Below are 13,909 nucleotides of genomic sequence, written 5' to 3' on the forward strand. Positions count from 1 at the left end.
CAGAGCTAGCAGAAAATTTCAAGTAGTGAATTATATAGTAGTGGGCTGTTCATGCGGAATTTCATAAACTCAGTAAACAGAATACCCTTTTTGAATACATGATACAAAAGAGTGTGGCTGTTCAAATGGTCTGTGGGATTTAATCACAATAATGGTTGTAGACAGTGTTTCAATAATACAAATGGCATAAAAATATTAATGAATAAAGTAGACATTACTAAGAGTTCAATATTTGAAAGTAACTTTAATTCCATTCTTTTATGAATTCTTTTCATTTTAATACCTTAATTCCAGTTAAATAATTTTAATGTTGATTAAATTGATGCTTCTGTGCATTTGACATGCATTCATTAATTTTTCAATAACCACTTTATCCTGGTCAGAAGTCTGGAGCTAACCTGGGGAACACTGAGTGCAAGGAGGGAGAAGTTGCTGCATCTTGTTTGTCAGTCCTTTGCAGGGCACCTTGTACATACATGTTCTCACACTCATTCACACATAGGGGCAATTTATGCATGTTTTTGTACAATCGGAATAAACTGGACAACCCAGAGGAACCCTATGCAAACATGGGTGCAAAACTCTGCACAGACAGTAATCCAAGTTCAGGATGGAACCATGGACCCTGGAGCTGTGAGGTGTATGACACAGACATTTTCCACTGAAATTTCCATATATATATATATATATATATATATATATATATATATATATATATATATATATATATATATATTAGGGTGGTCCCGAAATGTATGGGAAAATTTTTTTTTTTACCAAAACATTCCGACCACCCTACCATTTTTTTACATAGGCTAAAAGAAGGCAACAAGCAAAATTTCAGAAAAATTGGTTAATATTTAGAGGTGCCACACGAGGTTGCAAATCGGGTTAAGCCATTAACATTAGTTGGTGCGTAGATTGTTGCAGAGAAGATCTCAAACCCCCAGAAAGTCACAGTTCTAGAGGGAATATGCCACTTCTATGAAAAAGAAGAGGCAGGAAGAGTTTATAGACTGATAAAAGGTTAACTTTCATGCACTAAGGGGTTCTTAAACAATGAGCACTGATCGTAATATGCTGATGAAGTTGTGAATGTTTTTCTTTCTATGTTTTTCAGATGGCTAGCAACAGTAATACAAGTAGTACCGGTGGTGCAAAGCACAAAACCAGAAAGGACAATTATGTTTGGTTAATTGGTCCCACTTCCAAGGAACTGTCCGGGAGAAAGCTTCCTTCTGCTAGGGAAGTCCTTAGTGTGTTCTTTTATCTCCACAAGATACCATAATACCGAAGGGTTTAGAAAATCGCAGACAAGTAATAGCTATTGTTACTTTGAACACAGGAAGTTATATTACTGTATTGTTTGTATTAATATGAAACAGTTAATAAGCCACATTATTTTATATTGTGTCTTGAGTGAAAACTTTAATGGCTTTGTGGCACCTCTAAACATTGTTCAATCTTAACCAAATTTCGCACAATAACTTCTTTGAGGCAATGTAAAAAAAAAGGTAAGGTGGTCGTAACAAAATCCTAAAAAAAAATGTTTGGGACCACCCTAATATATATATATATATATATATATATATATATATATATATATATATATATATATATATATATATGTGTGTGTGTGTGTGTGTGTGTGTGTATGTACACACACACATGGAAATGTCAATGGAAAATGTGTCAGACTGGTTTCACTGGCATTGACTGCAGCAAAGGTGCATGGTTGAATGATGATGGTTAAACAAACCCGTAGTGTTTGGAAATCATTTTATTTAATCAAATCCTGCATCAAGTACCTCACACTTTGCACATTCGTGTGAGTCCCTTACAGGTTGTGAGGTTTGTAGGTCACTGTACTCTGACCAAGCTGTAACTCGAGTTGCTCTCACAGGCCTATAGCTCACTCTGTAGAGTCTAGGTGATTACTGATAGGTCTACTCTGGTTTCAACTTCTCCATTCACTGCAGATCAAGCTGTGGTACCTGAATGGCCATGCTGACAGGACAATTTTCATTTGGTGCTCTGATTGTATCTGGGAATTATAGATTTATTACTCATATTGCATCATAGATTTAAGATTGCATTGATTTTATTAGTTTGTCGACAAAGCTCTGAGTAAGAACTGCCAGCTTTTTAATTTGATCACATGAAAAATGCATCGTTTCCAGTTATGTTCCTCTGACGGTAGGATTAAAGCTGATCTGTCAGTGGCGCTGAACTAATAAGGATCTTATATCACTGCGTTTAAATGCTTTTGAAGACAATACAAAAACTGTGGAGCTCTGCTTCCATAGTGTGGCCTCTGGGCAGAATTGAGTGTCACTCATCTTTTTTTTTTTTTCTTTTTGCAGGATTGTCGTCATGAGCAGTCTGGGGATTTGAGCCTGTGGGGTGTACACAAGAGTTTAAGAGAGCTTGACCCAAAAGTACATCCTCCAACAGAGCTGTGTCTTTTTCCATTGCATGAAACAAGAGACTTTTCTGTCTCCGTTGAAGTGCATCCAGACCAGGAGCCATCCAAGGAGCAACTCTTTCCCTCAGACTATAACAAGGTGAGAGTATGACCTATACGGAATGCTATGATAATTGTGAATCTCATTCTGTTGTCTCAAGGCCATGACTGCCCACTGGTTTTCAAGCTTGAAATGTGTTTGCTTTGATATGTTATGTAAAATATGAGAATGAGAAATATTAATCACGGAAAAACTACATTATAGACCTCGGTGAAAAAACCCCAAAACATCTCTGATGAGCTCTGAATAAGCGTTTCTTTTTCCCAGGAGTCCCAGTGGGGGCAGTTCAAAGGGTCTTCATAGCAAAAGCAGGAATAGGGGTGGCAGCAAAATGGTATCAAATATTCACAGTGGAAGAGTGCCTGCAGTCATTAAAGGACATCAACACTTTAGTTACGGAGGAGCCACATTACCTGAGTGAGCAGCTTCATGTTCTCAACAGTGAAAATAGCAGGATTACTGCAGGTTAATAAATAAAAAGAGTAAGGTTAATGTTCATAAATTTAATAAGTACATATATAACAGAAAATTTACTAATAATTCTAAAACATTAAGTGAATGTTTTTATTTGAGACACTCAGGTGTATTAGATATCCTACCATTGTTTCTTCTTTACCTGTTCAATTATTTCTTTATATTGTGTTCCCAGTTCTGTTACTGTTGAGCAATACTATGACATAACTCCATCTAAGAAAAGTAATGTTCGAGTCAATGATGAAATGTGGGTAAATCTTTTTTCCCACCAATACTTTATATTTTTTCTGAGGACTCTGCAGTATGATAACTGAGACTGTAACCTCCTGTCTCCTTTTAGAATTCCCAAGCCAACTGATATCAATGTTGGGTAAGAAAATACAAATTGTTTCTTTCCTCCATTCTCAGGTTATTTACAATGCTCATAAAGTCCATAAATTAACCAGGTTGCTAAGATTGCCTAATACCCCTCCTTCTCATTATGCCTGTGATGGTAGTTGGAAAGTTTCTAACTGAGCTCAGCTGAGTGTTTACTTGCTCTAACTCAGGGGTTCTCAACCTTTTCTACTGTAAGCCCCACCTATTCATACTTGTAATGAGTCGGGGCCCATTAAAAAAGATCCCCAATTATTTTGGCTCATCTATTCTATTAGAATCTAATAATCTATTGTAAAGTGTATTAATGGGATGCAACATCACTCCCTGTTACAGATGGGAGCCCAGGAATTAAATAAATGCAATAAAAACAAACTGTTTTTAATTGTAAGTATTGTATTTAAAACTGTACGGATGTGCCAGAAGCCAACATAAAACCATGGACATTCTCAGTCAAAAGGGATTAATGATCCAAAAGTGGAGTCTGGTCCATTAACACAAGAACTTATTGCCATGTTTGTGTTCAGCAAACAAGCAAGTTATTAAAACCAAGAAGTGCACTCAAAAAAAGTGGATATAGAAACCACTCAATGGGATTAGATCCTTAGACACTAACAGAGAATGATTTTTCCTATGAAAGAAAAATTTACTAGCTAAATTTGACATTAGTAGAATAAATTTTGATCCTTTTGTAGCCATAACTAAATACAAAGACAATAGTTATGCATACTATTAATTAACTTAATGTGAAGATAATTAAAAGATAATCAACAGATTTAAGATTTTTTTAAAGATTGTGTATATTTTTAGTCTTTTGTATTTGTAATTATTTGTATCTGTACATGCATGACCCCACCAGCTCTGCTGATCAACTTATCAGGTTTAAATAAAATTATTCATTCATTCATTCATTCATTATGAGTTAGAAAATGATCCATCCGTTGAGTTCCCCGACATCTCAAACTACCTGGTGCTGCAGACATCGTTCTACACGGACACAAAGATGAAAACCTGGAAGGGCATGGATGAGGATCAGGATAGATACAAGATAAATCTTGTATCATTTTTGCCTGGGTAAATAGACCTTTCTGGGCTTTCGTATGCGTCTTTGAGAAGGTTCCGAGGACGCTACAAGTTTTAGTATCTGGTGTAAACAAACCACAGCCGCTCGATTCTCAATCTTCCCTGCTCTTCTCCTCCAGCAGGCATCACAGATCCATAGAATTTACCCACAAACGTATTTATTTATTCAGCCCCCTGTGCTCTGTGTGTGCGTGTACGTGCGCAGGTTAAATGTGACAAAATAAAGGCTTGTTCTTCTTAATTTACCCATAAATGTATTTATTCCACTTGAAAAGTATACAGCAAACTAGCTACCGGATTTGGGACACTACAGCATGCTGAACTATTTAGTATTTACCTTAAAACTTGAAAAAATTTCACGGCCCATTAGTTTAGTGGGCCTCGAAGCACCATCTAATGGGCCGTGAAATTTTTTTCAAGTTTGAATTTTGTATTGAGAAACACTGCTCTAACTGATACTTAAGCTCAGTCTCTGTGTTCTCACAGTGAGAAACAAATTAAGGTCTCCGTCCAGAGAGAACACCCATACCAGTCGCACATATCCTACTGTGCCATGTTTCCCAGCCACTGCCCAGATAATCCAGACATAGGCATACGGACTGCAACCAAACTCCCCATCAATCCTCTAATACCAGCCAATGCACCACAGGTCACTGTGCTCAGCAAAAGCAAAGGTCAGAGCACTGCCACCATGTCTTGATCAATGGGCATAAGCCTAGGTAACAATCATAAAACATGTTTACAGTAAAGTACTGCAATATTTTATATATACATAGTGTAAAATAACACACAATCGAATATGTTTACTCATTAAGCTGATGAAGAATACAACTGAGCTGATGGTTAAAGGTCTTGCTCATGCACCCAACCATTGAAGTTTGGTGGTGCTGTGATTTGAACACACAAGATTCTGAGCTGTAATTCAAAGCCTTATTCGCTGAGACATCACAACTTGCGCAACTTGCATTGATTTGACCACCTCCAGTACTGAATTAACTGCACTCAAAGATTGTATTGAATCAATGCAAGCTAGTTGAGCTAGTTGCAGTGACACAGTGGTTAAGGCATGGAGTTGCAGATTGATTGATTCTTTATTGTCATGGCACACACTGTAAATTCTAACAAGTTGAGTTTACTTAAAGAAATTTAGGAAACCGATTACCTTGGGAAAAGTAAGTAAATGAACTTAATTGTGTGAAGTAGTGTGAAATTATTATCTTTAAGTGAGCTTGTACTTGTACTTGTTTTTGAAGTTGTAAGAACTTAATGTATCTCAGTACAGTTAAATTCGAATCAAGTTGTTGCAACTAAAATATTTTGTGTCACATTAACTTAATATATTCTGTCAAAACAAGTGGGCATCACTTGAAATTTGTAATATACTTCACTTGAGGTATCTTAGTGTAATCCACTTCAATGAAGTTGACAGAAACTCAATAAAGATAAGTCACATTAACTTAATATACTGTGCCAAAGTAAGTGAGCAGTACGTAATTTTAAATAAATGCACTTAGCATACCTTAGTTTAGTTAACATAAAAATAAGAATTCACAAAATGGCATTACAAACATGCTTTTTTATTTCAGTATTTGTAAACAACAACAGTAATAACCAACATGCTGTTCATTCTGAAACTTGTCTAGAAAGAGATCATCAAAGGTCGAGTCTGGCTGAACAATTGGGAGGGGGGTGATAGATAAATAAAAGGTCACAATATCTCTTTAGCACCACATATACTTAAGTTTTTAATGGGGTTTACCAAATTTGACATCTATCAAAAAAATACATATACTGTAATTTGAATAATAGTACTTGGCCATATGGCGATTTTTGCTAATACTGCGATCAGGCCTAGTCCAAACCCTTTTGTTAGTAGAGAACCAGGCCAGTCAGTGACCAGAGGAGAGAAAACAGGGGGAATAAATTATGCTAACGCCAGTTAGAGGCAAATCCTTCCTTGTAGTTTGCTGATTGCTTCAGATTCTAAGTTATGCCTTTCTCTAAATTATTTCCTCAATATTATGTGTTTGTGAGAGAGACTGAGTGTATGAGTGTGCATGTGTGAGTGAGACAGAAAGTGTATGTCAGTGAGTATGAGTGAAAATCAGTATGTGATGTATGAGAGAATACTTAAAGTTCATTTTATTAAGTATGCTTCAGTATAAGTATAGTAAGTATACTACAGACCATGTACTTTTAGTGTACTAGAAAGTATACAAATTTAATACTTTTTCGGACTAAATTGGAACATTTCAAGTTTATAAAAGTATACTTTAAAGTTCATTTTAAGTTTGCAAAAGTACACAACAAGTACACTCATCTATATACTATCAATGTACTTGGTATATCCCTCTTGTATGCTTAAAGTATACCACAAGTACACTCATCGATATACTGCCATTGTACTAGTTATATACTTCTTTTTTGGGGGCTTTTTTCACCTTTATTGGATAGGACAGTGTAGAGACAGGAAATGCCCTTGGGTCAGAATCAAACCCAGGTCCCCGGATTTATGGTACTGTATGGCACCTTAGTCGACTGAGCCACGACACCCCTTAGTTATATACTTCGAGTCCCTATTTTTAGTTTATTATTGTATACTTTAAGTATACTCTTATAAACGTTGGTTATTTCACTAGTTTACTTGTTATACTTTAAGTTTGCTTGGCATATTACTTGTAGCTTACTATTTATATACTGGAAATATACTCCTTAAAGTATTCTTAAAGTTTACTCATACTGTATGTACACAAGAGTGTGATGCATTTACAAAATCACAAGACAGAATGTTGAAAACAAGTTGGATATATTTTCAAACATTTCAAAAACAAAGACCTATGAAATCAAGTCCTTCCTTACTGGAGAAATTGATCAGTAAAGTCAAGTCAAAAGTTTTTCTGTTTTTGTGTATGATTTTAAGGTACATAAAGATAATGCAATTGAGCACACATACTATATACTGTAAAGTTTTAAACTCCAGCATTATATTATATTATATTAATATATAAATTAAATGTTAAGTATGAGTCAATGACTTGACCTTATTATGCACTTGGAGCAAGATATACTAAGTATTAGTACTTTGTGGCAGAAAAACATAAAAAGTATACGAAAGTATAAGTTTTAGTATTAAAGTATAAGTGTAAGTCTTAGTATTAATGTACTTAGTCTTAGACTTTTGTTTATACTTTTCAGTATAAGCCAAGTATACTTCACTATACTATTCTTAAGTATATAAAATATAGTTTATAAAAAGTCAACTTCAAGTATACTTCCTCAGTTTTAGTAAAAAATAAGTATACTCATAGTACACTTGAATAAACTTCTTTTTGCTAAGGGAGAATGAGTGAGACTTACAGTAAAAGTGAGAATGAGCATGAGTGAGGTGTGCTGACTGGTCTGGGTATAAGCTAACAGAAGGCCCTTGATTCACAATGGACACTTTCCTGAATGTCTCACAGCAACAAACAGACTTGGCAACATTTAGTCTGTAAAAGTTTAAAACCTGATAATTAAAACTGGATTATTACAAAGAACTGTTCTTGTACATACACCTTCAAAGCAGCAAAATGTAAGTCAACTCTTTATCAACTTTGATATATTCAACATGTGTTGCAGAAGCACACTCACTCTAATACTAAACATCACATGCTCTTTTTCAACAGTTTTTACTCACTGGACACCTGCACTGATGGCGGGGTCATGTGACCTACATTAGGGTGTCTTCTGCGGCCTTTAAACTTTTTTTACGCTTTCCAATCTCAAATGCAAAAAACAGCAAACAAATACAACAAGTAGGTATCTCAATCAGGGGCGTCACTAGGAATTAAGCTTTACTGAGGCACTGCCCCCCCCGACACACACAAAATGCCCCCTGCCCCGCACAATGCACCTTAACGTTCCTGATATACATCTACTGGTAAAGTTAAAAAGGGAGAGTCTGTTCAAGAATGCATTAAGATGTTTATTTAAACATACTCTATTGTCTTTCATATGCAGTAAACCGGCGGCACGGTGGTGTAGTGGTTAGCGCTGTCGCCTCACAGCAAGAAGGTCCGGGTTTGAGCCCCGTGGCCGGCAAGGGCCTTTCTGTGTGGAGTTTGCATGTTGTCCGCGTGGGTTTCCTCCGGGTGCTCCGGTTTCCCCCACAGTCCAAAGACATGCAGGTTAGGTTAACTGGTGACTTCAAATTGACCGTAGGTGTGAATGGTTGTCTGTGTCTATGTGTCGGCCCTGTGATGACCTGGCGACTTGTCCAGGGTGTACCCCGCCTTTCGCCCGTAGTCAGCTGGCATAGGCTCCAGCTTGCCTGTGACCCTGTAGAAGGATAAAGCGGCTAGAGATAATGAGATGAGATGCAGTAAACCTGCCAAACACTTCATGGAACAGCTGAATAACCTAACTAATTTTATGTATTTGATTCAAGTTTTCTATTATGCAACCTCAACTCTCACGATTCACGAACTTAGCTGGTTAGTTATGACTGACTAGCACATAGCCTACAACCTTAATCTTACCTCTCTCACCATCCTTCTCATCTGTCACTGTTTCCCTGCCCCTGTCTCTGCTTTATGAGAAGAATTGTCTGATATCCATCTGGAAAAGTAATTTAATATCATTTAATTCAATGTAGTTTAATGGGTTTGTTAGAATATGGTTTGCTTAGTTTTGTTGCAAAAACTTCGCGCTACCTTAACTCATCCAGAGCCCGTTCTCTGACTCATCCAAAGAGTAGACTCATCTCTCCAGTAGGCTAAATGGACTCATGGCACGCCGCACGCACGCTATGTTTACAGTGAGAATCTCCCAGACCAATCAGAAAATTAGTTAGGAAGAAGAGGTGATAGAAGTTTGAAACACACTCTGTCCTACAACTTACAGTACATAAATGATCTGCCAAAGAAACTAGTTTGTTATGAAAATCTTTCAACATTTTCTTACTGGGGCACAGCTGATTTTTCTGGGGCACGTGCCCCAGTAAAAAAGGCCTAGTGACGCCCCTGATCTCAATAGATACTTTTTTTAATACTGTTGGCTCCCCAAGTACCTCCTCCCTTTCTGCAATTATGAGGTAGCAGTAACTCACTTTCATAATACTGAGCCAGATGAGTATGAAATGAAAAGAGGCTGAGTAAAAAAAACCCAAACAAACAAAAAAAAACCCAAACAAAACACTGCTGTTCTTTTGACAGTTATTGTGAGGATTCATAATTTTTGTTAGAGGGATCGTTCTCACTGTGTTGTGTATCAAATATGTTTTCTTATTTCTTAAGAATACAATATGGAGACCTCAATTTTTTTTTAAGTATTCTGTCACAGTTTCATTATCAAAACATAAAAAAGATGAAAGTAAAACATAATATTCAATACAGTAAAAATAAATGCATAAAATATTAAATAATGTTTTGTTTAATTGTTTAGCCCCATTTGTCATGGTCCTACCTGTGGGCTTCTCTCTTCAGGTAACATCTCCACTCAGCATTACCGGCCACACCCGCTCTCACTTCCTCTTATTAACTTTCAGTGACTGTCATTGGCTGTTGCCGATCACCTGCTTCCCCCCTGTGTGTATTTAAGCTGCAGTTCTCCCAAGCCTCAGTGTCAGATCGTCTGCAACTTCCAGCGTGATAACCTGCTCTGTGTTCCTACTACTCTGACTCCTGATGATATTCTGTTCCATCTGACTCTGTCTGCTCTCCAGCCTCGGTAACCTGATCTGCCTTTTGTCCTGTCGACTCTGCCTCTTGCCTGCCTCTCCTGTACCTTCGCCTGATCTCCAGCTTGCCCAGCCCTGCTGCTCGCCTGCCTCTCCATCAGCCCGGTGTGAGCAGCCCTGCCTGGAGCCCTACTCTTCAGCCCCGGTAACCTGACCCTGCATTTCTGTCCCCTATCTTGCTATCTGTTCTGTGACTCTGTGTTCCAGCCTGCTCACTAACTCCAGCCTGCTGAGGGACTATTGCTGGGAGACTGCCTGAAGCCCAGTGCTATCAGCCTACAGCCACACCTCTCTGACAATGCCTGATCCCATCTGATTTCAGAAGCTAAGCAGGGTTGGGCCTGGCCAGTACTTGGATGGGAGACCTCAGATGTCACCACCACGCTCCCACTAGCCATCCTTGCCTCTCAGTCCTCCTGCCACTGAACTTCACACCCACATTCTCCCAACTCCCTTTTCCCCTGTTATTATTAAACTGTGGTTTGAGTGCATTTGCTCTCCTCTCCTGTCTGGTCCTTGACAGAACGATCTGACCAAGACATGGAGTCAGCGCCCGAACCCTCTGCCCTAGACTGGCTGCAGCGCACCGAAGGAGATGTCAGTCGGATGTCTGCTGACATTGCAGCCCTGATCCAGCTTGGTCATCAGCAGCAGCTCCAGCAACAATGACTGGACCAAGCACTCCAGCTGCTCACCGCCCTAGCACCCCCTGCTCCTCCGAGTCAACCATCGCCGCCCCTCGTTGCATCAGCCCCTGTCATACCCGCCGCTGACTGGCCAGCTCCGGGAGGTGCTCCTGCTGCACTCGATGCCCTGGAACCCAAGGTCGGCAGTCCGGAGCATTTTGACAGTGACCCCTCCCAAGTCCGTGCTTTCCTGACCAGCTGCCGGTTGCTGTTCGACCTGCAGCCCAGAACCTTCGCGTCGGAGGCAGCGAAGGTGGCCTTCGTCATCACTCGTCTGACTGGCCGTGCCTGCCTGTGGGGGACTGCTGAGTATGAACGCCGGACACCAGCGTGTGCCTCCTTCTCCCTGTTTGCAGCGGAGATGATTAAGGTCTTCGACCTGGGCTTGTCGGCGGTAGAGGCATCCGGAGGACTGATGAGTATTCGCCAAGGCAGATGAACAGTGGCTGACTACTCGATCGATTTTCGGACCTTGGCCCAGCGCAGCAAGTGGAACATGCAGGCGCTGGTGGACGCCTTTCTGCACAGCCTGGCCGACTACATGAAGGACGAATTGGTCTCGTACGAACAACCGTCGACACTGTCCGCATTGACCACCGGGTCCAGACCCGTCGATGAGAGAGGGCCCGCCAGACTCAGTCAGTCATCAGCGCATGGAGAAGCCCGAGCTCACCAGACATAGGAGGGGCCCGGCTGAGCTCAATGATCATGCAATGCTCCACCAGCCAGAAACCTATGCTCCAAGTTTGCCTTCGTCTGTCGGATTCCACCCACACCCTGGCCGCCTTGGTTGACTCTGGCACCGAGGCTAACATCATGGACACCGAGCTTGCGCACCAGTTGGGTCTGCAAAGCCATCGCTTATCCTCTCCCGTTCCAGCCAGGGCGCTGGATGGCCATCTCCTTGGCACCGTCACCCACCTCACTGCCCCTGTCCCGATGACTCTGTCAGGCAACCACCACGAATCCATCCAGTTTCACCTGCTCCGTTCCCCCGGCCAACCTCTCATCCTGGGCTATCCATGGCTCCGCCAGCACAGTCTTCACCTCGACTGGGCCACTGGAGCGATAAGAGAATGGGGCAAGGACTGCCACCAGACCTGCTTACGAGCCTCCACTCTAACCCCTCGTACTCCACCTGCCAGCTCTGCCCCCGACCTCACTAATGTCCCAGTGTGTTATCACAGCCTTCGGGAGGTATTCAGCAAAGCCAAGGCCACTTCCTTGCCTCCTCACCGGCCCTATGACTGCGCCATTGATCTCCTCCCAGGCACTGCACCACCCAAGGGCCGTCTCTACTCTCTGTCCGCCCCGGAAAGGAAGGCGATGGAGGCCTACATCAGTGACTCTCTGGCTGCCGGCCTCATCCGTCCATCCTCTTCTCCCGCCGGCGCTGGGTTCTTCTTCGTGGGAAAGAAGGATGGATCCCTGCACCCCTGCATCAGGGGTCTCAACGACAGGGGTCTCAACGACATCACCGTCAAGAACTGATACCCTCTCCCACTGCTTACCTCTGCCTTCGAGCTGCTCCAGGGAGCCACGATCTTCACCAAACTCGATCTCTGGAATGCCTACCACCTGGTTCGGATAAGGGAGGGAGACTAGTGGAAGACCGCATTCAACACCCCCACCGGTCACTATGAATACCGGGTGATGCCGTTTGGCCTTACCAACGCGCCAGCGGTATTCCAGGCTCTGGTGAATGATGTCCTGCGAGATACAGTGGGGCAAAAAAGTATTTAGTCAGCCACCAATTGTGCAAGTTCTCCCACTTAAAAAGATGAGAGAGGCGTGTAATTTTCATCATAGGTATACCTCAACTATGAGAGACAAAATGGCAGGAAAGAATCCAGGAAATCACATTGTAGGATTTTTAATGAATTAATTGGTAAATTCCTCAGTAAAATAAGTATCTGGTCACCTACAAACAAGCAAGATTTCTGGCTCTCACAGACCTGTAACTTCTTCTTTAAGAGGCTCCTCTGTCCTCCACTCATTACCTGTATTAATGGCACCTGTTTGAAATCGTTATCAGTATAAAATACACCTGTCCACAACCTCAAACAGTCACACTCCAAACTCCACTATGGCCAAGACCAAAGAGCTGTCAAAGGACACCAGAAACAAAATTGTAGACCTGCACCAGGCTGGGAAGACTGAATCTGCAATAGGTAAGCAGCTTGGTGTGAAGAAATCAACTGTGGGAGCAATTATTAGAAAATGGAAGACATACAAGACCACTGATAATCTCCCTCGATCTGGGGCTCCATGCAAGATCTCACCCCGTGGGGTCAAAATGATCACAAGAACGGTGAGCAAAAATCCCAGAACCACACGGGGGGACCTAGTGAATGACCTGCAGAGAGCTGGGACCAAAGTAACAAAGGCTACCATCAGTAACACACTACGCCGCCAGGGACTCAAATCCTGCAGTGCCAGATGTGTCCCCCTGCTTAAGCCAGTACATGTCCAGGCCCATCTGAAGTTTGCTAGAGAGCATTTGGATGATCCAAAAGAGGATTGGGAGAATGTCATATGGTCAGATGAAACTAAAATAGAACTTTTTGGTAAAAACTCAACTTGTCGTGTTTGGAGGAGAAAGAATGCTGAGTTGCATCCAAAGAACACCGTACCTACTGTAAAGCATGGGGGTGGAAACATCATGCTTTGGGGCTGTTTTTCTGCAAAGGGACCAGGACGACTGATCCGCGTAAAGGAAAGAATGAATGGGGCCATGTATCATGAGATTTTGAGTGAAAACCTCCTTCCATCAGCAAGGGCATTGAAGATGAAACGTGGCTGGGTCTTTCAGCATGACAATGATCCCAAACACACCGCCTGGGCAACGAAGGAGTGGCTTCGTAAGAAGCATTTCAAGGTCCTGGAGTGGCCTAGCCAGTCTCCAGACCTCAACCCCATAGAAAATCTTTGGAGGGAGTTGAAAGTCCGTGTTGCCCAGCGACAGCCCCAAAACATCACTGCTCTAGAAGAGATCTGCATGGAGGAATGGGCCAAAATACCAGCAACAGTGTGTGAAAACCTTGTGAAGA

At 41.4% G+C, this 13,909-nt stretch overlaps 1 protein-coding gene across 1 annotated transcript in view; it reads left to right on the forward strand.

Annotated features, from left to right (window-relative positions):
- The first annotated feature begins 618 nt into the window (after nucleotides 1–618).
- The window catches only part of LOC132886257 (sperm-associated microtubule inner protein 4), a 30,829-nt gene continuing 17,538 nt past the window's right edge, over nucleotides 619–13,909 (forward strand). Inside the window, exons 1-5 of the mRNA XM_060920815.1 lie at nucleotides 619–633; nucleotides 2,364–2,564; nucleotides 3,191–3,246; nucleotides 3,340–3,369; nucleotides 4,944–5,131. Coding sequence (XP_060776798.1) covers nucleotides 619–633; nucleotides 2,364–2,564; nucleotides 3,191–3,246; nucleotides 3,340–3,369; nucleotides 4,944–5,131 — 490 coding nt within the window. The remainder of the gene's footprint in view (nucleotides 634–2,363; nucleotides 2,565–3,190; nucleotides 3,247–3,339; nucleotides 3,370–4,943; nucleotides 5,132–13,909) is intronic.

This window comes from Neoarius graeffei, chromosome 5 (genome assembly GCF_027579695.1).
Source record: "Neoarius graeffei isolate fNeoGra1 chromosome 5, fNeoGra1.pri, whole genome shotgun sequence".
NCBI lineage: Eukaryota > Metazoa > Chordata > Actinopteri > Siluriformes > Ariidae > Neoarius > Neoarius graeffei.